This window comes from Ursus arctos, unplaced genomic scaffold (genome assembly GCF_023065955.2).
Source record: "Ursus arctos isolate Adak ecotype North America unplaced genomic scaffold, UrsArc2.0 scaffold_10, whole genome shotgun sequence".
Classification (NCBI taxonomy): domain Eukaryota; kingdom Metazoa; phylum Chordata; class Mammalia; order Carnivora; family Ursidae; genus Ursus; species Ursus arctos.
In genome coordinates this window covers 5003593-5028790 of record NW_026622764.1, presented here as the reverse complement: position 1 = coordinate 5028790, position 25198 = coordinate 5003593, and the positions used below count along the sequence as shown (strand labels likewise).

The 25198-nt window shown below is 41.5% G+C and overlaps 1 protein-coding gene across 1 annotated transcript in view; it reads right to left on the bottom strand.

Moving 5' to 3' along the window:
* Positions 1-8698: 8698 nt before the first annotated feature.
* The window catches only part of NALF1 (NALCN channel auxiliary factor 1), a 601297-nt gene continuing 584797 nt past the window's right edge, over positions 8699-25198 (bottom strand). The window contains exon 3 of the mRNA XM_044381963.3: positions 8699-9110. Within this exon, the coding sequence (XP_044237898.2) occupies positions 8821-9110 (290 nt within the window). The 3' untranslated portion in view covers positions 8699-8820. The remainder of the gene's footprint in view (positions 9111-25198) is intronic.

Here is a 25198-nt window from a genome sequence, read left to right as displayed (position 1 = left end):
GTCTGGGGGATGTGGGGCTGCCTTCTCAGATGCTGAGTGCTGAGTGTGGCTTTTTGACAGGGGTACAAATAATATTGTGCCCGAGCTTCATTGTTTCTCCTCTAATGGAGTGAAACATAAATTTTCGCTTTACACATACCTTTGAGAAAAGCTTGAGGCAGAAACAGATTAATTGATTGGCCAAGTTCATAGGGAAAAGAAGCAAGAAATCTGGTGTTTATCTGTTTCTTTGAATGAAATCGCATGCTGATTTGATATATTAAATAAATATTCTGCAGGATTGTGCTGTTATTTGTCATTGCATGGGGTTATAAAATTTGAGATGGATTACTCCTATTTTTTTAAAAGACTTTATTTATTTATTTGTCAGAGAGAGAGAGAGGGAAAGCACAAGCAGGGGGCAGAGGAAGAGGGAGAGGAAGAAGCAAGCTCCTCGCTGAGCAGGGAACCTGATGCAGGACTCGATCCCAGGACCCTGGGATCATGACCTGAGCTGAAGGCAGATGCTTAGCCGACTGAGCCACGTGGGAGCCCCTCATTTCAAGATCCTGCAGTTGAGAGAGAGACAGAGAGGCAGAGAGGGAGACAGAGAGAAGAGAGAAGTAGAGATTGGGCAGGAGAAGGAAAAGGGGAAAGAGGTCAGAATCAAAGCAGGCAATTAAATCTACTTCTATCAACTTGTAACAACATGAGTACTTTGTGTGACACATATCGGGCCTAGCAAATGAGTAGAGATTTTAATTTCAAGCCTCTTACTGAACATAAATTTGACTCTGCAAGGTTCCGTATGAAATTTGAAGAGATCCAGAAAGCTATAGAAAGACAGCTTCTGAAAAAACACATAAATTAAATTGAAAGTTACACTGTTTTAAGGGGAAAGGAAAATTGCAATAAAAAGAAAAGTACCACATTTTGGACTCTAATTATGACAAAAATACCTGAGCACATTTGAAATCTATGTGATTACCTACTCATTGGGGTGTGTTTTGTGTATCCAAAACTCTATTTCGCTGTATTGCATTTCAGAAAAAAAAGAAAATCACATTAAATAAAATGCTTTGGCTCAACTCGACTTTTGCTTGGGGATGTAGCAAGCGTTTTACCAAGGTTTTCATCAAAATGGAATCATTGTTTCAAGGCTTAGAAGCAAATTTTGTTGCTGTTAGATTTCATTTACTGATAACGTCTGTGTGCCCTTCAAATGAAGGGGAAGGAAAGACTAGATAGACCTATTATTTCTGGTGTTGCAATGTACTGACATTGTTGCCAGGTGCCTCAGCGGGAGCCCTGGTTACGTGGCCACATGAGCACCCGGCTCATCCGGAGACATCCCGTCGGTGGCTGTTGAGCTTGGGAGAAAAACTGTAGCTGGACTGACCAAGCGTTTAGGTCACCTTCAATCCATAGGTGTGGTTCCCGCGTCTTCTCCCCGGATCGACGTCAGCAGAAATGATTACCTTAGCTGTGCTGCTCCATTTTCTCAAACCACATATAGGAGATAGCCAAGCATTAAAAAAAAAAAAAAAAAAAAAAAAAAAGACACAAAAGAAGGAAGCTAAATAAAGCACTGAAACTGAAACTTTCATATTTAACTAGATAATTTTTTAAGTCTCAATCAACAATCAAGCTTAATAACATATTTACACAGAGAAATTTTGCCGGTTCTATTTTGAGAGGACGCACTTGGGTCAGCAACCCAACGGCGGTGAGAGGAAAAGCAAATGAGCAATCTCGCCGACCGAAGAAACAAGGCATGAACAAACCTTACCGGTGACTTCTGTAACTTTTCAAAAAATATCTTTTCAGTATGTTTATATTTAATATTTTAATGATTTTAGAATTTGCAATTTAAGAAATAAAGCATTCCTCCACCTGCTAGCGTATTACGTAACAGCTTAGTGAAATTTGCTTGTTTTTACATCATTCTTAGCCCTTCAGAATTGGCTGGTATTAGTACTTCTTTCTATGTCTCTATTCATTTAAAAGTGTATTTGAATGAACTTAGAAAAAAATTAAAATCATCTAGAGGGGTGTGTTTGTAGAGCAGTCCCTATTTTTAATAAATCATAGATCATCAATAAATCTATGAAAAATGGAAATACAGCCCATTAAGTTCCAGCGCAAACATTCAGATGCTTATCATGATAGGGAAATAAAAATTATACAGAGTAGGGGCGCCTGGGTAGCGCAGTCGTTAAAGCGTCTGCCTTCGGCTCAGGGCGTGATCCTGGCGTTGAGGGATCGAGTCCCACATCGGGCTCCTCCGCTGGGAGCCTGCTTCTTCCTCTCCCACTCCCCCTGCTGTGTTCCCTCTCTCGCTGGCTGTCTCTGTCAAATAAATAAATAAAATCTTTAAAAAAAAATTATACAGAGTAAAAGGAAGAAAAGTACAGAGAAAAAGTAACAGGGATGTAGTCTTCATTTCAGACTTTTCCTAACGTCCACAAAGAACTTTAACTTTTGCTTGGATGTTCACCTCCTGTCAGGCAGCTCAGTCAATGAGAAATGGACAGATGTTGAAATTTGCTTTTCAAAACAAATGCCCTTCTAGCGAGCCAGCGCTCAGACAGCTGGCAGCGCGAGGCAGCCGGCGTAGCGGGAGCTGGGCGTTTGCTGAGAAACTGTCACCGTTTCCACACCTGCTAGCAGCCATAGATGGATGTCCAGAGTCTGGCTTTCCACGACAGTTGTAAATGGAAAACACTTCAAGATGTGAGTTGTTGTCAGACATAGCGAGTAGGTTGAACATATGCAAATACATTAAAATATCTACTAGATGGGAGAGAGGTGGTAGGAGGGCCAGAGAGACTAGAATTAGTGAAATGAGAAAGGTCACTCAAGAGCACTGCTCCATTTTCTTAGAGCATGGACTCTTAGACAAATCCGTTTTCTTAGACTCTATCAAAAACTTCTCAGGCTTCCTAATTTTTTTTCACTGTGATTTCTTTCCATGGGGATTATAGTATTATTTTGAGACAGAGCGATGTCAATTCAGTTTAGATACATATTCATGCAGAATAAATTTTAATTTACGGTAGTGTTTTTGTTTATGGAATCCAGAGGTGTCAAAGATGTGTACTTAAAAAAAAAAAAAGCACGAGCAGTTCAAAAACACTTTGAGGCCTCGTCATTCTTTCCAGGACCATCATAGGCCAATTCACACTTACATATGGGGTCACCTTTCAAATCTTACAGATTTCTTTTACTATTCATCATGATTATGGGGTTTTGGGGGGCAGTGGGAGACATAAAGAAACAAAAGTTGTTTACATTAAAAGTCATTAGCACTCACTTTAATTTTTAACTTACATAATTAAAAAAAAACCTCTTGGAAAGTCATCCATGGTTAGTTTGCTAGATTAAAGATGTAAAGTATTGGGACGCCTGGGTGGCTCAGTCGGTTAAGCATCGGCCTTCTGCTCAGGTCATGATCTCAGAGTCCTGGGTTCGAGTCCTGGGTGGGACTCCCTGCTCAGCGGGGAGTCTGCCTCTCCCTCTGCCTGCTTGTGCTCTCTCTGTGTGTCGGTCAAATAAATAAATAAAATCTTTAAAAAAAAGATGTGAAGTGTTTCCAAAAATATGCTATTAAGAGAAAAACCAGTATAGTCCAGTGACCTTGAAACCCTTGTAGGAGCTGTTTCCCTTCATGAACGAGTAATCACCACGGCTGTCACCGAGGACCCCGTTTGGGGTCTGGGCACACTTATATCATTTATCTCATGTAAGCCCCCAGGGGTCCATGAGGTATTTTCACCTGGTGTGATCTCACGTTGTTCAAATACATCCTTGGCCTCTTGTGCCATATGCTGGCAGGTACCGTAACCACGGCTTTGTCCCTGAGATCCTGTGCCTCTTTTTTAGGGTAAAAAAAAAAATCTTAAAAGCACACAATGCTATCATTCTTAGCTAGGGATTTCATCAAGATGTCCCCGTGGACCCCCTTCTTTACTTCACCGCGTTGATGGGAGAAGCAGCTCGGGGTACAGCAAAATGAAATGTGGACAGATGTGGCTTACGATAGTGGACAGATGTGGCTTACGATAGCGGACAGCTCTCTCTCTCTCTCTCTATATATATATATAATTTTTAACTTTTTAAGTTTAAAACTTTGGAATTTCATAATTATCTGAGAATTTGGAGAAAATGAATCCTACGCTCAAAGTGTGCGTGAGACCTCAGCTTCTCCCTGGGCCCCGAGCCGGTGTTTGGAACTAACCCTCGGAGGCCGCGGGAGCTCCAGCTTTCTGCGACCCCCCTGCGTGGCCTCGGATGACAGCAGGCGATTGATGATTTCTAACTTTACTCTGGATGTTTCATGTCAGGTAAACACAGCCCTGAAGTATGTCAGAACATCTTTCATATTTGGTTTCATGCCTTAAGCTTTATTCCAAGGCCAAGAGGATTATTTCTCTTTTATCATCGTTCGGAGAACTTCCAGGCTCTGAAGCAGTTTGAAAATTCTCATCAATGTTGTGGAGACCCTGCTTTATGCTCCGCTCAGATTTTTTCCCCTTCCTCCCGTTTACTGACCAACGCTCAATATCTGCATGCCATATTCAGTTTTTCCTAAACATCATTAATGCTTGAAGATAGAGAAGATTCTGAAAACTTGTTCCTTTGTTAACGGAGACAGTCCGAGAGTCTGTTTCCACATCAAGGTAGGTACAGTCTTTACACGAGCCCCCTGCTCAAACTTCAGCAAAAAAATAGGAATCATTCATTATAATGTTATGTGTGTGTTGTCAGGGACTGAATGCTTCTGTGGTTCAAGTTTTGCTTGTAAGTGACACACGTGTGTTCACACACCCGCACATCACCAGGGAGGCAGGCCGGAGCGGCCTAGCCTTCTCCCTGTTTGTAAATTTGCACGTGCAAATGATCAGATTCCTGTCTGCGATTCTAGTAAAAACAAGATGTACCCTTCGTGTCTCTGACTCAATGCTTCCGGTAGCAAATTTAGTTGGTACGTAGAGAGAGCACAAATGGTGTGTCAGACCGATCAGCGCTGTAATGTCGTCAGGTATCAAATGCCATCCCTCGGGCACCGGGATCTGACAGCCAACCACATCTTTTATCTATTTGTTGGTCCTGGAAAAATGATGTTCTTATTAATTCATAGAAAAATCCATTTTTATTTTCCTTCCTTCCTTCCTTCCTTCCTTCCTTCCTTCCTTCCTTCCTCTCCCTCTCTCTGTCTTCTTTTCTTTCTATCCTGCTTCCTTTCTTTCCTTGCTGCCTGCCTTCTTTTATTTTAATAACTACAGGTGCTAGCACTTACTGGCACCAAATCGTTGGCGAAGAACTACATTCCCTTGTCCCTAATGATGCCCCTTAAATGAGCAACTGTCACTCGCTATATTGTAGGCCGGGGGAACAACGCTATCTTTTTAATGAAAGAACAGTCAGTAGAAAGTTCCACCGAATGCCAAATGCTGTAAGGAATGGCATCCAACCCCACTATGTTGCTTGACATTTGGTTTTGCTGAATCAAAATCTTCCACAAGCTGGAATTTCTCCATTGCAAAAAAAAAAAAAAAAAAAAAAAAAAAAAGACAGTCATAAACATGGGGAAACCTGTTCTATACATTTGTGGATGAAATACATTTTCTTGATTTTTCAGTTTGCTTTCAGAAATAATTGTTTCAATATCGCAATTCCTTACCTACTATGCAATGGATAGCCACCATGAGAAGAATGGAACGGGATGATGATCTCAAAGGGTCTGATATTTTTTTGTATCAGAATTAACATGTGTATGTTGATCAAGTAGAAAAACTACTTTAATCGATCCTCGGGTGTAGTGAGATTTGCATTTTCCGTGGCTGTTTCTTGACTCTGTCTAGGAGTCATTGCCTGTTTGGATTCTTTGGCTGAACCCAGGAAAACCTGCTTTAGTTCTGTGTCGGTGGAAATGTCATAGGGAAGTGCTTATACATTTACAGTAATAATTACTAGGCACTGAGGTCATTCTCACGTAATAAGAATAAACGTATATGGCAAGAAAAGAATCCTACCAGAATAAGAGACTATTCCAATGCTGGTTGACGTATGGGAAATAATCTGTTCCCCTTCTCTACTTGCCAGCTCTTCCTCACCCAAATTATAGTTTCATAGTACAATTACATACTGTGCTGTTTCTCCTAATTCTTGAAATTGTCTTCTGGAGGACTTACCTGTCAGATAAAAGTAGTGGTGGCTTTTTGTCTCCCTCTTTCGGCTGACATTCTCCCCAAACTAAAGCTAAAACATGGCCCAGTGGAATCTTCCAGTCCCTCTATATTTGAAAAGAATTTTAACCAGTTGCAAAAGATATTAAGAGAAAATGAAACCCTGTTTGTTATGGGATACTATTTTATTTAATCATTTTGCCCAGTGTCTAGAAATAGTAACTTTTTGTCATGAGAGTGGGTGGAATTTGCATCTGTGTTGATTTCTCATTTCCCCAAAGAATGGAAATTCCCACGGCACAAACAAAAGCATGAGGAACACTGAAGAAATGGCCCGTGGCGTGGCCTTTGCCCGGCAGACAGAGGTAGGGCAAGGTCAGAAGGTCAGAACAGACTTTTTTCCTGGCTATATATTTTAAAGCCTTTAAGAGGTCAGTTGAAACAGAGCTCACCTTAAATCCTTTGTTAGGAGTCAGAAACCCTTCAACCTCCACCCACCACTCCCCTACTTCTGTCACCCCCTAAATCCACCGAAATCTACCGAAATCTGTGGCCCACCGAGAGGGAGCTTTAAACACACTCATTTCTCCCAGTGTTTAACACTTGCTGCAACTCAAAGCCCCCGAGCCTCTTCCCACCCACTTGTGGCCCCAGAAATAGCACTGCATTTCTGTAAATTAAAAATACTGTGCCTGTTATATGTGTGTGTGTGTGTGTGTGTGTGTGTGCGTGCACTTGTGAATGTGTGTTGACATTTGCATGAAAAAACAATTTTTAAAAGAACAAAAACTGGAGAATTTTGCATTTTTGGTGTTTTTTTTTTTTCGTTTTGTATTTGAGCAGACCATTTTAGGATTTTCAGTCTCAACAAAACACTATTAAAATGAAGAATCTAGTAAAATATTTGTGCATGTACTGCTAAACAATTCTAGCAATTTTATTAAGCAATACCTTTATTATTTTTTGAATATTCTTAACAGACTGGAACAAAACATTTTTTTTATTCAAAACAAAATATGCATACTGTACGCATGTCGCAGGGTTAAGTATGATGCAGAGATTAAAGTTTGTTTGAACAAAAACCAATGCCAGGGGGAATTTCATAGCTATAAAGTTAATAACTAAATTTTGTTCGCTACGAGGACCTTTTCTATGGTTTTCCTTCATCTCCCAGCTACACAGCAAACACATCTGAAGTGCACTTCCCCAATGTAGTTAGAGTATAGGAAGGAATGTAAAGTGTTTTTTTTTTTTTAATTATTTGTTTTGTTTGTTGGTTTTTTTAAAAACAGCCCTTATGAACTCTTCCTTCCACTGATTCTACTGTAAACTCATAAAAGCCTTTTTTTAGAAAGCAAATTCATATACACTCAGCAGGTGAAATGTTCCCACAAAAAGAAAAAATACAAACAGAGCGACCTGATTTCTCCTCTTCTCATCGACTATCTACAGCGTGTTCGAAGTGACAAAGTTTTCGCACTTGAATGAAAATGGCTAACCTATTTTTTTTTTAAACAAGTTCTTTTGTGATAATGCAGAATTGCATACACTTTATACCCGGAATAATTTAAAATCATGGGTTGGGGAGAGACTGGGGTAAAACTGTATATATTCTGTATACTGCAGGTGTTGGAGTGTCTCTACGGTCTCCTCCACGACCACACGGGAGGAGAAAGAAACCCAGATTTGTGTCCTCAGTCCCTTTGTTGCCATTCGAGGGCCCACAAGCGCCGAAATGTGCCCCCATCCTGACTCGGGGTGGCCCCCAGCCACCTGACAACCGGCGAGGAGGGACGGGCCTCGGGGCCTCGGGGAAGGGGAGCTGGAGCAACGTAGTTCATGGTGGTTTTCTTTGCTTTTATTTTGTTGTCAACATAAAAAAATGTGTTAACTGTCTGATTCCGCCTACCATGGAGAGCACTCTTGTTCTGCTCCCGGCGGGGTGGCCGCGGCGGCCCGGAGCCCGGGAGCGTGTGCGCCCGCACTGCGGCTGCACAGACAGACAGAAGCAAGCCATGTTGTCTGCTGGGGGCGGGGAGGCGGGGAGGCGGGGAGGCCAAGGACGGTGGGGAGGCCGGAGAGGCCGGGGAGGGCAGTCGGTTCGGGAGGCAGGAGCGAAGAGTTCGGGGGGTTTTTTTATTTGTATTTTCTGTTGTTTTCTTTTTTTTGTCTTTTTTTGTCTTTTATGATTTTTTTTGTTGTTGTTGTATTTTGCTATACCGTGAGGTCATAGCGATCATTCCTCTAATAGAAACTGACAGGACAGAGAGACAGAACTACCTGATGAACACACACAATGACTAGAAATATATATATATAGAGAGAGAAAGAGACAGTGAAGACTTAGTTTACCTCTGAGAAACCATCCCCAAAAATAAATCCTGTATTAACAAGTGCAAAAAATTAAACAAACAAAGAAACCCAAACCAAAGGAAAGCAAATAAAACCTCCAAACATTAAAACACAGTGTATAAAATGGTGTGAGAAATTTAAGTCACTTTACAGCCTTTTAGTCAATAAAAAGCTGTGTTTGTGTCCTCGTTTGGATCCAGGCCCATCTTCTTCGGTTCTACTCCAAAGGCCTCGCGGGCGGGCAGCGGCAGGAGGGTCACAGCACCCCGTGTGTCCCATGGCGCCGGGGGCCCCTCCCGGGCTACTCGTCGCGCGGCGAGCTCTCTTCCAGGGCGTGGAGGCCCCCCCAGCCCAGCGCCGTGCCGTTGTGCGCCGCGGAGGCCGTGAGCACTGTGTGCAGGAGAATGAGCACGAGCACGCACAGTTTGAGTCTGCCGTTGCCCAGTCTGGCTGCTGCGGACACCGTGAGGGACGTCCTGGGACAGGGGCTGCTGGTCCCCAGCGTCCCTCCGGAGGGCTTGCTCGGGCGCTCTTCTCTCCTGACATCACAGCACTCGGGGTCATCGGTGGTTAGAAAGGTTTCGTAGAGCCCTGGGGGATGAAGACAGGGCGAGGTTAAAACGAAGGCGGAGCTGCGGCCGGAGCTGGTCCTGTCCCGAGCCACAGCCTCTCGCCAGCAGTTAGGCATTTTGTGATGGGGAGGCCGGGGAGACAGTCTGGGTGCAGAGAGTCAAGGGTGCTCTCAGACCCGTGCTTCTAGGCTCCCCACTGCGCTCCCCTCTACTCCTCGACCGCAGAGCCGGGGGTTTCCGCGTCAGGACCACACAATAAAGCTTCATGAGGCCCAACAGCAGAACCGGAGGTTCTCGATCAATGTGGGGACCAAGGTTGCACAACCACCCTTTCTCTTTACCAGGAATGTGATTAACTGAGGCAACACATAAAGGAACAGTGACTAGTTGTGCTCAGTGAAACCCCGGATCGTAGCATCAGAGCTCTAGGAAACCCCTCTCCTCATCCCTTGCTCTCCTCAACCTCACCCTGTCTCTGCTCTCCTTGGAGCGACGGCAAAGCCCCCGAAACATCCAACGGGGGGACCATTTCCTTTGGATCCGTTTTACAAATATTGCTCTTAACCTCCCATTTGCTGTTCCACTGCAGAATACCTATCTTGTGCCTGGACCCTTGCGGGAAGAGCCTCTCTGTTCTTGGTGTTCTGTTTGCAACCTCCCTTCCAGCCTGCCTTCCCAGGAATGTCCGTCTTGCTCGCACTCTCTTTTCTTCCCTCCTCAAAAGATCTCATCTCTTTCCCTCGTCCTCCCTTCCCCCTTCCTCTACAATAAGATATTGTTCTCATTCTTAAATTGATTAATGGATATTTTAGAAACATTCAAAGTGGTGAAAAGAATAACACACTTTATATCTATCTTTCCAATCTTGTTTCTTGGTCTATTATATATAATGTTAAGTAGCTACATAAACCATTCTGTAGCTTTTTTTTTTTTTACTTGACAGCAACATTTTCTCAAGAGTGGTAGAATAAAGTTTCTACACATTTTATTAAACTATCCTTAAGCTTGAAACTTTATAAAGGAGGAGAGCATAGCTGTAAGGAGTAAATAAGATTTTGTATGTAAAAAGCTTGGCTTAGGGCCTAACATAGAGAAGCAATTTGAAAATTTTGGTTACTCTTAATAATAATAGCTATTAATAGTGTCTCTTTGCCTCCACCTACATAATACAATCTAAAATATCTTTTCCTGTCTCTTCAGACTCCTTGACCAGTGCTCCTGACAGCCTGAACTACCGGCTCTTCCCAGAACACGTGATACGTTCACCATTCCCCAAGCTGCTTTTCCTTCCTGGAATTTTTCCCATCAACTTATGGACTTTACTCTCATTTATGCTTCAAGTTCGGCTTCCCTGAAATTCCCTGCGTGAAGTCTATACTCCCCCCCTGGGCTGCTAGCGCATTCTACGCAACTCTTCAATAGAGCAATTGCTATCTGTCCTTTTCAGCACAATTGCTAATTTTAGGTCAATTTCCCTATTTACCTATCACCTTAAAAGCAAGAACTATATATTTGGCTTTGTGTTCCCAATATATAATGGAATGCCTGAACAAAATGGATCCTCAAATATCATTTATTACATGAATATACTCAATATATAGTTGTTTAAAAAAAGAGAATCTTTTAAATAAGATATTATACACTGCAAACTTCAGTTCCTTTTAAAGAAATGACCAAGATATCCTTATAATGATGCTTACAATATTCATTTCTTCTTAGGCATTCAAAGGTAAACTTCACCTTCTCCTAGATAGAATATGGAAAAAAAAACTGAATTAATGAGGTCTGCAGCTCTGACATTTTTAATGTATGATATTTTTCTTTTTCGTATACGATAACCTCACTAGTAGACTAATCATTTATTGAAGTATATGTTTTCCAAAATTATATTCTACAAAGAAGAGAGTGTATAGTTAGGATTATAGAAATAGAAATCTAAAGGTCATTTAGTTGAACACTTTGGAATGTTAATAATGAAAATCTGTTGAACAATTTCATCCAAATAAGAAGCTCCCCCAAACTCGCTCAGAAGCTAGTTTGCTGATTTATAACTAAAGTCATTTCAGAAAGAATAAAGCAGTTCATTCAGGCCAATAAATGTATCTTCTTCCCAACTGATAAAATTCATACTGTTTCCTTTTCCCCTTGTCCATCCTTTTAATAATTTTTTCAGAGCTACACATGCATATATATTAATAATGAAATAATTCCACGAGATATTTTTTAAAAATGCCTCCACCTCCCCCATCCCCAATTTTTCCTTTTCAGAGGCAAATACCTGAACCTCTATTTGCTGTTTTTGAATTTAGCTACATTTCTGTAAATAACCTGTTTTATGCTTTTCTTGACTTTTCACTTTTTTTTCTTTATGGACTTCCCTCTAGGACACGTGACAGCAACATTATCAGGGATAATATTCATTTTTCAACTCATATGCACCCCCATCCCTTCATGGTAGTATGTTCAACAAGGCCCCTTTTATTAGGATGTTACACAAACAATTCTTAACTCAGACATGCAGGAAACTTGAGTTTTCTGTTCCTTATGGCTCTGGTCTTCCTAGAGGTAACCATTACCTTACAGTTTCCTATGTACTTACTACTTCAACCCCCAACCCTTCCCAGTTGTTTCAGCAGAATAGGGTGTCCTATCAGCTTCTCTCCTGGAGTCTTTGGCCATCTGGACCTGTTGCTTTGTTGCCTGGCACCCAGCTACCAGCCCGACAGCCTCAGTGAACGCTCTCGTGGTGGGGGACGCTTGTGGCTTCTGTCCTGGGGGTTTTCTATTCAGGTATAGCTTCCATGTCCTTTCTCGGTATGGTGGACCATGGCATCTCCATCTTCCTAAGAAAAAGCTCATGGGAGCAAATTTCTGACATGCTGCATGCCTAAAAATATGTCTAGTCTACCTTGTATTTAATTGTTTGGCTGAGCATGGAATCCCAGTTCAGGAATTCTTATCCTTCAGATTTCCGAGCATGACTCTTACCTTCAGCTGTCGGGGTCCTGGGACCTGTCCTTTAATTCTCTTATCTCATCTCTCCTACTTTATGCCACTTCATCCCTTTGCTCTAATTTCTGGAGGATTCGGTGAGCTTTATCATGTAATGATTTTATGGAGTTTTATCCTATCGTATTTTAATTTCCAAGAGCTCTTTTATGTACTCTGAATGTTGGGTTTTTCTTTTCTTCTTCTTCTTCTTTTTTTTTTTTTTTTTTGAACTGACTGTTCTCATTTCACAGTTGCAATATATTCTTTTATCCCTGAGATATTTGCAGTGCTTTTATTTACCATGTTTTATTTCCTCCCTGCATGCGCCCTGTTTCCTCCAAGCCATTTTTTCTTCTTTGTTTCTCTCTTATTTTTAATGTGGGAAGGCTGTGCAGTCTTCATTGAATGCCTGTAGTTAAAAGCATTGCAATCTGGACACCTAGGCAGGGTTGTGAGCGGCCGGGTAAGGGGACCTGCCTGAACTGTTTAGATGGAGAGAAACTTGCACATTTCTTCCCTTTACGTTGGTCAGATTTCCCAGAACACGTCCAGTGTTATCTGTCCCGGAGGGCAAAGGCTGTGCTGCCTGTTTTCCAAGAACCAGATGGGAGAAGACAGCTGGGGATGGGGGAATCTCCCTCCAGTGTGCACACATTCATTTAACCCACATTTTGGTTCCCCCATCCTACCTCCCCCTGGTGGCACCCAACCCAACAACTTTCTCCAACCATCTCCAAAAAACAGTCCTCCCTGCCTCAAGAAATAGGCAACAGCCTTTCTCTGGGGTGAGGAAGAGCAGCGGCTGGGTTGGAGAGGCGCGCATGCGCTGTGGATAGCTTCTGAACAGATTTCCACTTTCCACCCTATGCGCACGCTGCTTCCTCCTCCGCGGTATTGACTGTCCTCCGTCCCTGTGTCTGGAGGGTCTGGGATGTGAATCCCTTTCGCTGGTTCCCCTCTGCTGTGTCAGCAAAGGTTTCAACAAACCCTTTACTGTGCACCAAGTTTTGTTCTTCCATTCTTTTGCATTTATGCCTAAAAACGATTTCTTTTCTGTTGGGTCTGCCTAGAAAACATTACCGCACTTTTCTCTATCCCGTTCTGCTCTTTCCAGCTCCGACTCACTCTCCCAGCTAGGAATGCTGCTGGCAGGTGGAAACTGTCTCTGGGCCCCTGGGCAGCCACCTCCAATCATCAGAGCACCTGTGAAGGGCCATTCCAGCTCCAGATACTGTCCCTCTGCCAATCCTCCTTCCCTGACCCCGGGCACAGGTGCATTTCCCCGATGAACCACCTGCATACCCATGCGCTTCCTGGGAAGGCTATCCAGAGCAGCTAACTCTTCCACACCATTCAAGGGACGATAAGAACTTGTTTCCAAATGAAAATAAAACATTTCTCAAGCACTCATTTCATTGCGTAGATATGTAAGTGATTGGGGTTTCAAAAGGAAAAAGGAAATCGTCAGTGAATGAAATGTTCTGATACATTTTGCTTACAAAATGCTCTATTTGCAATCTCTAATAAATCATTAGTTGCCATTTGACATTGAATAATGATAATAATAATAGCAATTATTCTATCTTACAGTCCAAACTCATGGAGATTTTTTTGAAAATTAAATAATACATATAAATTGCTTAGAACAGTGCCTGGCAGATAGTAAAATCTCACATAATAATAATTACTCCTATTGTAACTTGGGATAAATAGTGGAATCAAAATTTACTATGAGGAAAGACTTTAAAGAATATCCAATTCAAATTCCTTTTCTGTTTTCAATTCATCTGAGCCACTCATGGAAAAACCTTATTTTTCATAGCTCAAAACAATCACTCTAATATGGTCATTATAAATTTTATCTAAGTACAGGAAAGCCAAATATTCTAAGGAAATCCTCAAAATAACCACATGATAATGTTTAAATAAATCCTTCATTATCTCAGTAATTTACCTTTTACCATCATGCATGAGACTAATTTTTTCAGATACCTGAACAAGTGATATACTTAATATTTTTCTAAATGCAAAAGTTAAAAAACAGCAAAGTAAAAAGAAGGGGAAAATCACTCCATATCTGACTTCATTAGGATGAAAAAAGAAACAAGAAGAAACTGCTGGAATTTGTTTCCCCAACTTTTTTATTAATATAGACACACATATATACACACAGTGTGCACGTAAATTCTAGATTTCACATGGAAAATTCAATTCAGCATGTATGACTGTACAATGTTATTCTTTATTTGATTTGGTAGTATTAATTTTAAATGTATGTATATTACTAAGTGAAATTATATGTGTAATATACATATAAATATATATTCTATATACATTATTATCGAGTTTTAGTAACTCTAGAATAATTTATATGGCATGGAATCTATAAAACTTTCTGGATACAAGCTCTTTCTTTGAGGTAATTTGCATAATTGTACAGTTCCTTTCATGGCTATTAATCTGTCAAGGTTGTTTTGTGTCAGGTTTGATCATTCATATTTCTCTAAAAATAGCTTTTTTATTGAGAGTTTTACATTTATTCATGTAGAATTATACATATTTTAAGGCTAATTTTCTAATCCTCTCCTTCATTGTCAATACTTTATTTCATCTTTTTTCAATCCCAGATAAGATGCAAAATTTTTTTGCCCACGTTGCTTCAACTATCAAGGATACAGCTCTTGAATATTGATACGTTCTGTGTGTTAATGCATCAATTTCTTAATTATCTTCATCTTTTGCTTAACTTTTTTATTATTCCCCTTCTAACTATATTGAATTGAATGCCACTTTACTCATTTAAATTCATGTTTTTCCTTAATAAGTTAGTTATTGCTCTAAATCTCCCTCTGAGAATGCTTCAGCCAATTCTCTTACGTTTTAATATGCAGTGATTTTTGCGTATTCTGTAATTGCAATATATGTTTCCTTTTATATCTAAATGACTTAAAAGAGTGTTCTATGGCTTTTAAAAAATATCACTGATATATTTTCAAAACTATTTTTGTCACTAATTTCAAGTTTTATTTACCTTCATTTCATGAAAGTAGCCTTTAAAAAGTTGATTTTCTCTAATCGATTTCTTTGTGGGTTTTCTTCGTTATGTAAAATTATTATCTTACTATTTTTTGCAAATATCAACATTGGTAACAATGCTTAGTCTTCATGTTTATATATTTTTTCCTATTCAGAATGTCATCAACTGAGAAATGTGTCTTCCACAACCATTTCTGATGATTCTGCTTTAGAGATTTGGCGATTAAGTCAGTAGGTACAGAAAATTAATAAATCTTCACATTTTTTCACTAGACATTTACTATTAATCAAGAAAACATGATACTCTTTTTTCTTACAAAGTACATATATATATATTTTTTTGGTGAAGTTCCATTGGTTTTGTTCTGTTGTGGTTTTGAGCACATTTTGTCTGGTATTAATGTAAACTCCATCCAAATTAGCACAGTCATCTGATAAAGTTTTGTCCATTATTTTAATTTTTTTGGTCTCTTTATGTTTTCTCTGTACTATGTTCTACATATAAGAATTTTACAGTGATCAAAAAGGAAAGTTTAATCCATTTACGTTTATTGTCAGGCCTGTAGTGCTTGAACTTACCTTTATCATCATATAATAGCATTTTCAAAGATTTAAAAATGTTTCATTGCCACTCCCTTTGTTTTCTATCTTTTTCTATGTGACCATATTTAAATGCTATTTTTTCATAATTTGTTAAATACTTGCTGTTGTTAATTCTACTAGACTTTGGCTTTTAAAAAACCACACACAGGTGAACCTATATTTGTCTAATTACCAGGATCACTGATCAGGAAATTAACAAAATTTTGTTTCCTTTAACTCCTCATTCTTTATCATTTTTTTGGCTACCATCAGATATTTTAAACTCAGTTATTGTCAAATTAATTATATTTTATATCCTGTCTCCTATTAATTATTAATAATATTTGCATATTGCTTTCCATCTATCTTATTCTGGAATTACATGCTTGCAATTAACAGAAACTCACAGGAGTTACTTTAGGTGAAAAATGAAAAGAACGAGAACAGGTGGTGGGAGTAATATTGGAAAAATTCAAGCCTTTTTCATGAAATACAAGGCACACCAGGAGACATGAAGAACAAATCACAGGATTGGCCATCACAAAGGGACGTGCCCTCCACCTGGTGGAGATGAGCACTGTAATCTCAATTTCCTGCTGCACACCTCCCTGGGCAGGCAGGCTTGGCTGCCTTCTCATGCATATGGGCACACAGGACTTCATCATTTTGTTTTCTCAGTTCAACGCTGTCAGGTTGTGACACAATCCCAGAGAGGCAAATCTGTGTGACTCGTTCCGCTCATCCCCATCCAACCAGCCACAGGCTAGAGAGAGATTCCTGCAGGACAGACCCAGCTTTTTGAAAGACACATGTAACGTCAGTGGTCAAATACAGTAGTTTCCCCTGGAGCTTATAGGATACTTCCTTCATTCTCAAAATTCAGAAATGTTGGGAATTGAATCGAATTTCTTTAATTTTGCCAGAATGGGGAGAATCACTTTAACCTGCCAATGAGAGTGCCCTGAGGCTCAGGAATGATATCTCCTGTCATTTCTTTGATTGTTTCTTTCCTTGGTTTTATGTTTTGTGTTTTCAACTGCTCACATTCCCTGTCCTCATTTCTACACTGTTGGTGTCCACCTTGGACCTGGCCCCCACATTCTTCATGCTTGTCCCTCCCCTTTGCTTATTCCAATTTCTACATGGTTGATACTATACATCTGTAATGTGTTTGCAAATTTTCTCTGTTGCCCTGCAATATTTTCTTTTTTTAACCTAAACCCAGTGTTATGGTTTCCTGCTTCCCAGCCAAATTCCCTTTCACTCTTCTCCCCTTGTTTTAAAGGTTCTATACATTCTTGAATTTTATTGAGTAGATGTTATCTAAAATTACCCTCACAGTATTTTTTCTCAAATACGTGCTATATCATTCTGCTTCTCAAACTCAGTCTTCCTTCTTTCATGTAAAGTATATTTTAGTTAGATTCCATATTTCATTTCCTGTGTGTTTAAGGGTGAATCGAGTCCCCCAAAGAGATATGTTAAGGACCTCGAACTTAGTACCACAGGATGTGACCTGATTTGGAAAGAGGGTCTTAAGAGACTTAGTCAAGATGAGGTCATGATAGGTTAACTAATCCAATATGATCTGTGTGCATATATTAAAAATTAAAAAAAAGGAATTGGACACAGGGACAGGCATGGACAGAGGGAGGACTGTGAATGGACCCAGGGAGAAGGTCATGTGAAGTGGATGAAGCATCTACAAGCCAAGGAATACACAGGGTTGCTGGCAAACTCCCCAAAGTGAGGAGACAAGTGGGGAACAGAGCCTCCCCTCCATCCCTCAGAAGGAACCAACTCTACCAACACCTTAATCTCGGGCTTCCAGCCTCCAGAATTGTGAGACATTTTTCTTACAACAGCCCTAGGAAACAATATTCTATTTATTCTTGAACAGAGATGTGTTTCCATTTGTCTCCAAAACAGCTGGAGTGACTCTGCAATTTCTTTGGCTTGACATCTTACTCCCCTGAGGATGCTGTTAGAAACGCAGTAAGGGACCTGGTGCTCTGGGTAACCTTCCCAAGCTGGTGCTGTTCACCCGAATCTTCTCTGAATCTGCTTTGACACTAGATGACGAACCCACACACTTCCTCCTGGCTGCATTTCGGAAGAAGCCCAGGCCTTGCCCTGAGGGCCCTGCACAGCTGTGGAGAATGCTTCTGGTCTGGTCCTCACTGGCTTCAGGAAACCCAGCAGAATGTTTGCCAGCTGTCTCTCAATTCACACTTGTCTGTGAACCATTTTCCTCCAGGGAAGGACTGGTGGGATCACAGACCTCCACGTTTTACCTTCAACAGTGCTCACTCTTTCTCCTGAGGGGGAGGAGTTGCAGGAAGTGCCCAGTGTGCTCGAATCTGATTTCTTTTCCTCTTGAGGAAACGGCTCAGTTTCTTGCACATGGACGGCCCCCTTCCGATGACCTAGAGTTTTCAGGGGCCCGTGGTTATTTCACTGGAGTCAGAAGTGGGACAGTCAGATGCGTCTGTTTACTTTGCCACTTACTGCCTGCTCCTTTTTTTTATTCCTTACTAGCAATGGTTAAATGTACTAAGGATAAGACGGCATGATTACCTTTTACTTATACCCACGTAGGAGAGTTTAACTGGAATGCATTTTCATAATAAAAAATTAATATTTTGGAGATAAATGGGCAATAATGGCAATGAGAAAAATATCACATGAGGGTGGAAATAAAAATGCTCGAACAACATCAAAAGTATAGAATGGAATGCAAACGATTACCTTTTTCTTCGATCCTAATCCTCTTCTCCAAGGAGAAACACTTTTGATGGATTGTTTCTGCTTTTTGTTTGCTTTCATGTTGGGAGTGATTATCTTCATGGCTCTACGCAACAAATTTTTTCATCTATTTCTTAATCCAGTGATTTTAGACCAACTAAGGAACCCACTACCATTCTCTCCTCCCCCACTGATCCCTAAATGTGGCCAATCATTGTTTTCTTTCTAAAGTTACATTTTCCTCTGTGTTTGTGTTATATATATTACTTTTGAACATTGAAAGTAAAAAAGGTACATCCCAAGAGTTCATTTAATCCCATTTCATTACAATATCATTCAAGATCGTTGAAATATTAGGCAAACAGATTCTCACTTTTTATGCTTCATCAACTCATAACAATCATGAAAATTTTAGATCACTTTCTATGTGACCCATGATTCTCTTGCATGCTTTTCCTGAGGTTCTAATTGTCTTGCATTTTTCGTAGAATCAGAAAAAATGTTTTCCCTTCTTCCTTGTATCACTGATGCCTTCAGTCTCATAATCATTCCAGTTTCAATGTTCTAACATGAACGGGCTGTTTTTGTTGCACAGATATTATCTTACGCTTGATTTTTCCCTAAACCACCACCGTGAGATCCTGCAGTATCCTCTTTCTCGAACAACTCTTGTTTTGCTAGAGTAAAACTTCAAGTTATGTTCCAGATGGGATGTGTGCAAGGTAAACTTTCAAGAGTATACCTACTTCATTTAAACAAATAAACTTCATTCTCACATTCAAAAGGCAGCTTGTCAGGTACAGATCCTAGTTCACAATCTTTCTGGTTCTAATAACTTTGGAGGCAGCCGTTGGCTGTATCTCAGCGTCCAGTGCTGTGGGGAGAGTTCTAGTTGCATGTGTTTCCTGTTGATGGAGGAAGAGCTCACCACACATTCAGCTGCGAAACCAGCGCTCACTGACCCACTCATGCTTCTGTGGGTCAGAAGTCTAGCCGGGCTCATGGGTTTCTCTGGCCTGGGCTCACAAACCAAAATCAAGATGTTGGCAGGGCTGAGCTCCTTTCTGGAAATTCTTGGGAAGAATTCACTTCCAAGGCCATAGGGTGTGTTGGCAGACTTTGGTTCTTCTTGTAGGACTGAGGTCCTGCTGTCCTCATACTGGTGGCAGAGTAACTCTCGGCATCCAGAAGCTGTCTGTCCCCACTTCTTGGCTGATGGCCCCTTCTCCACCTTCAAAGCCAGCGATGACCCATGAAGTCCTCTCATTCGCTCTGACCTCTCCTTTTGCATCATTTCTCCTGCCTCTCATACTGTGTCTCTCACTGACTGACTGCCCTCTCCTGTGGTTCTCAGGGCTCATGTGACCAGAATGGGCTCACCCCGATGATCCAGGATGATCTTCCCCCCAAGGTCCACAACCTCAGTCCTACCTGCAAAATTTCTTTTGCCATGCAATGTGTTCACAGGTCCTGAGGAGTAGGTCACGGGCATCTTTTTTTTTTTTTTCTTTTTTTGAGGGGGGCATTACTCAGCCTACCACTCTGCCCTCTGGCTCCCAAAGATTCACATCCATGCCACATGCAAACCACATCCCAAGATTCCAAATGTCTCCACCCAATACAGCATCAACTCAAAGTACGGAAATCTCTAAATCTTAGTTCCAAATCCCCAAATCTCCTGATCCAAATCACCTAAATTAGGTATGGATGGGACTCTGGGCATAATCCGTCCTGGGACAAAATTCCTCTCCATCTGTGGAGATCGTAGAAAGCAAGTTATCTGCTCCAAGCGTCCAATGGTGAGTGAGGCACAGGAGAGGACTTACAGACACTCTGCTTCAAAAAGGAAGACAATGGAAGGAAGAAAATGTCATCATCCCAATCAGTTTTGAAGTCCACAAGCTCCATGTGGTTTCCGGGCCTGGGAATTCTCCTGTGTGGTTCTCGGCTTCCCCTCTGGGCTCGGAGCGCTGCCCCCTGACTCATCCTTCCTCTTTTGTGACGAACAGCACGTGTCTGCCGCTGAGCACTTTCATTAGCGTGCCTGGGGGTGGCCGACACCCTTTCTTCCTTCCATCCTGCCCCTGTCCCTGCCCCCCCAAGCTGGCAGTGTTTTTGCTGCTATGAATTCTCAATAACTGTGTGAGACTCTTGCCTCTGTCCCAGGATTCACTCCGTCGGACGGGGAGCGCCTCCTCTGATCCTTCCTCGATGATCCCTTCGCTGTTTTGGGCCACTGCTCAGGGGGCTGAGAGGAGCCATGAGTCACACCTTTCACCTCTTCAGAGAGCCGTTTTGTAACTTCACACTTGGACCGTTCAGACTTTCTGAGGTATTGGCCTTGGTTGTGCTGCCACACCCTCTGTTCTGTTCTGCTTTCTCTCGAGTATGCGTTCCTGACAGGACATTTTTTTATCTTTCGCCATCTTGGAACATGGAGATCTTCCCAAATCATCAAATCCTGGGTTTGTATTACCAGTTCCTTTCATTTATCTCTCTCCTTTTGCATTTTATTGTAAGTAGCAAGAAAAGACAGGCTATATCTGAAACACTTTGCTGGGAAATCTCTTCAGCTGTAGAGCCAACTCCATCGCTTACGATCTCTGCCGTCCATGCTTCTGCGGGACCCAGTTCTGCTAGGCTTCCTGATACCACATAACATGCCTCTAGTTTCCATTAACACCCTCCTCATTTCCCTCTGAGCCCTGGCCGCTGGTCTTTAATGCCACACTTCTACCAACATCCTGTTCAAGGCAATCTGGGATTTTCCTTATCATGCTCTTCAAACTTCTCCCAACTTCCCCCCCATCTGGTTCCAGAACCACTTCCACATTTCCTGGTATGTGCTATGCAACCCCTGACTTCCAGTACCAAGATGTGTGTTTGCTTCCCATTGCTGCTGTAAACAACTGTCACGGCCACAATGGCTTAAAGTGGCATCCATTCATCACCTCCCAGTTCTGTAGGTCAGAAGCCTGGGGGTTTGACCGGGTTCCCCACTCAGGGTTTCGTGAGGCTGAAATCAAGGTGCTGGCCTTGACTCTCCAGGCTGATTCAGGATGTTAGCAAAATTCACTCTCATACGGTTGTGGTACCAAGATCCCTGTTTCTTACTGGCTGTTGACTGGAGATTCTGCTTGTGGAGACCACCTGCACCCCTGGCTGGTGGCCCCTTTCTCTGATCCTCCTGACTCTTTGTTCTGGCCTGCACTTCTCCCTTCTGTGATGACGTTGGGCCACCTGGGTAATCCAGGACGGTCTTCCTAGTTTAAGGTGAGCCGGTTATCGATCATAATTCCACGTGCAGCATGCTTTCTGCCTTGTAATGTCATATGCCCACAGGGATATCATCGGGGGAGATGACCAGTGAGGCCCAAATCCTGCCTCCATGCTGGCGTCAATATCCCTCTCATTTCATGGAGGGCTTGCTCTCCTCAAGGACACTTTTGGATACTGCATGTACCTGCTGTATTCTAAAATCTCAAGAGGATATGTTTGCATGTGGTTTCTTTATGGCTGCTTCCGCTGGGCCCCTTCCATCTGAAACCACATTTTTCTGGAGACTGCTTTGCGCATTGCTTTGATAACCTGCCCCTCCCCCACTTTTCACTTTATATCCTGTTTTGTTTTGTTTTGTTTTCTCCAGAAAGCTTGTATTGGGTGGATCCCAGCCCTTCCATATAATGTTTCCACCTCTCATTGCCTTCGGTCTGCAGGTCTCTCTACAGAGGAGCATTTTCCTTGGCTGAGCAAATGGGGACAAAAAGGACAAGCTGAGGCTCCCTTCCCACCACTCCCAAAGGCATCGCCAAGAAGGCTTCCTCACAGGAGCTCATTCAGTGTCATCAGAAGGTAGATCCTTGGGTTTTGTGGGTGAGGAATGGGATCACCAGTCGGCTCAGGTATCTGCTGAGAGCCTTCACTCCATCAGAGCACTTCTGGTCTCTGTGTTCCCCTGATCTTGACACATCCTCGGAACAAGCCATGATCAGCAGAGGGTCCTGCTGGAAGAACCGTGCCCTTCCCTGCCGTGGGCTCTCTTAGAGCCTACTCTTAATGCTCCCCTTCAAACATCTTACTACTGCCTTCTACAGAAAAAATTTGTAAGTCTCCATTTTAATAGTGTCCCACTTTCTAAACAAAACAAAGCAAAACAAAATGGTTTTATTGCTCCTACGAATATATTCATTTTGTAGTTTTTATTTCAATTTCGATGAGATTTAGAGACAGATGGGAAGTAAAGTTTTGGCTTCAGCCTGCCAGCTTAGACCAGAAGTCACACCCATGGTTTGCAATGCAGTGGTTTACTCATTACCAAGATAATTTTTCGCCATCATGTAAATCCTTAGTGTCGCAGAACATAGTGTTTCAATTTTAGTATCTCTTCATTTTATACTGGCTAGAATAGTGATTTCACAGGAATCAATGTAGGATTTATTCAGAAATAACCTACAAAAACTACAAAATCAGCACCGGTATCCACATTGCGTCCATATTTTTTAAGGTAAAGATAGTAAAATAAGTCATCTCTTGAGAATTTGCTAGTTTTCTAGGGCTCTTTTAAAATTGGGCTGGTAAAACAATACAAAATGAGAGGTCAAGCTAAGAAATTTAGAAATCGTAATGACCATCGACAGAAAAGAATTAGAATGAGATTTACGAGTATCTGTGCATTTATAGTTTTTATAGTATCTTTTTTAAGCAAGAACAAATTTTAGGTCACTAAGGTACACAGCTGAATAGTTTTCTCGAGGGGAGCATCGGCAGGTGTATGAGATCAGTGTGATAGCAAATGCTAGCATGGTCTCGCATCTAATGTTAATAGCATTATGTTACTTTCCTTCTACTTGACATTGTTGAGAATAAGAATCACTCCTTCACTCCTTCCTGGTGCTCGAAACACCTCGCAGCCTGTTTATCTCCCAAAGCACAGTAAGTATTTGTTTGATGAGGGGAAGGAAGCAAGGAATAATGCACCTCGAGTTGTGAGAGGATGTTCGAGGAAGACGAGTATGTTAGGTGACAAAGCACAAATACCTGGGTATATAAAGGCCATTCCGAGTTGAAAGCTAACTGTGCATTAGCTAGAATAGAAATTGCTCTAAAAACTGAAAATGATGCGAAATGAAATGAAAATCAAAAGCCCACATTAAAATGGCAGAGATGTTCTACAGAGAATTCACTCATTCATTAAGGCCATAAGCTGAGTCGAGAAATAAATTGGGCCTTTGAAATGTCTTGATAATGGGTCCTAAAGTTTTCCAGGACTGTGCTCGAAAAACAAAGATTGTCTGCAGCCGGAGGGACTATAATCTAAACAGAAATCTACCACACGCTCGTAAATATCACATTTCACGTTGTTATTTTCCTGAACATGGTTATGGTAATTTTCTCATTTTAAAAGTTTATTCTAAGAAAATAGACGAGGAAAAAAATAAATGGACAAAGAAGATAACATTCTCACCAAATGTACCATTTTAATTTTCCACCCCTTCCCTAATGAATCCTTTGCTGGCCGCCTTGAAAGAGATGTTAGTGGATGGGGTGGAGGAGAGCCATACGGATTCCTGGAGAGGTCAGCGGGCTACGGGGCAGCCATTGGGGTCTCCACAAAGCATCAAAACCAGGCAGGGTTCAGGGCCATGGGTACCGTGGGGACAGAAAGACTTCTGCTCCTCTTCCTTATTCTGATAAGTTACCAAGTACCAGGAACTCAAGCGGAGCTTACAAGAGTCAGCAGGGAAAGGAATAAAAATCTCATCTCCTTCTCTTTCTTCACTACGGACCAACACTGCTGCGAGATGCTTCTGTGGTCCGACTGCTGTCACAGATGGGAAGAGTGTTGGAGGAATTTCACGAAGTGCTTTCAGAAATTCAGAGAAATCTGTGTGTCATACGACTTCCCATCCCAGGAGGATGTGAGAACGTTGGCTCTCTCGCATAGATGTTTCTGTGACTTCGTGCTTAGGCCTAGCTGGTTCAGCAGCATTGCCCAAGAAGCCCCACGCAGAAAACTGTATGGTCCTTGTTAAGAACATTACCTATTACGCTCTGTTTCTATTTATTTTTGTTATTTTTTTCTCTGTGACATGGCACGGTGGGCTCCCTGCTTATAAATCAGTGTCATTGTTTAGTGTATATCCCACAGTCTTTTTTTTGATTTGGAAATCCTTGGTAACTATGAGTCTGCAAAGGAAATATCCTTGCAAACAGGAAACTATATAATTAATTCTGTGGCTGCAGTGTCTCAAACCATGAGCTGTAATTGAAGAGACAGCTTTGCTAATGCTTTGATCCGTCCATGTTTTTAGAGTACGAACAACATTTCCTGCTTTTCTTTCTAAAAAGAAAACCAGACTTTCCCTGTAATCACAGAGCACATACAGAACTATCCCAGCGTCTGCACACACTCAGGCACGCCAGACACACATTAATGGCTTCAAGGCAGGGGAACACCTCGTAAGTAGACCCTGACTTCAAAAATAGACTTTCCTTTCAATGAGCGAGGGGGAAATTATTTCCCTAATTCGATGTACCGGTTTTTGAAACATTAAATGTGAAGAAAAAGTTATGACATTAGTCAAATGTCTTTCCTCAAAACAAATGCGGAAACTTAAATTTTGGTAATACTTCGGCTCTAAAGAAAAGCAAATATATGAGAACAGTTTGTGGACCCGATGAGAAAACTGGTCTCAGTATTTTAGAGTCAATATTAAATTTAACAAAAAGAATATTAACTAGAAATATTGGGCA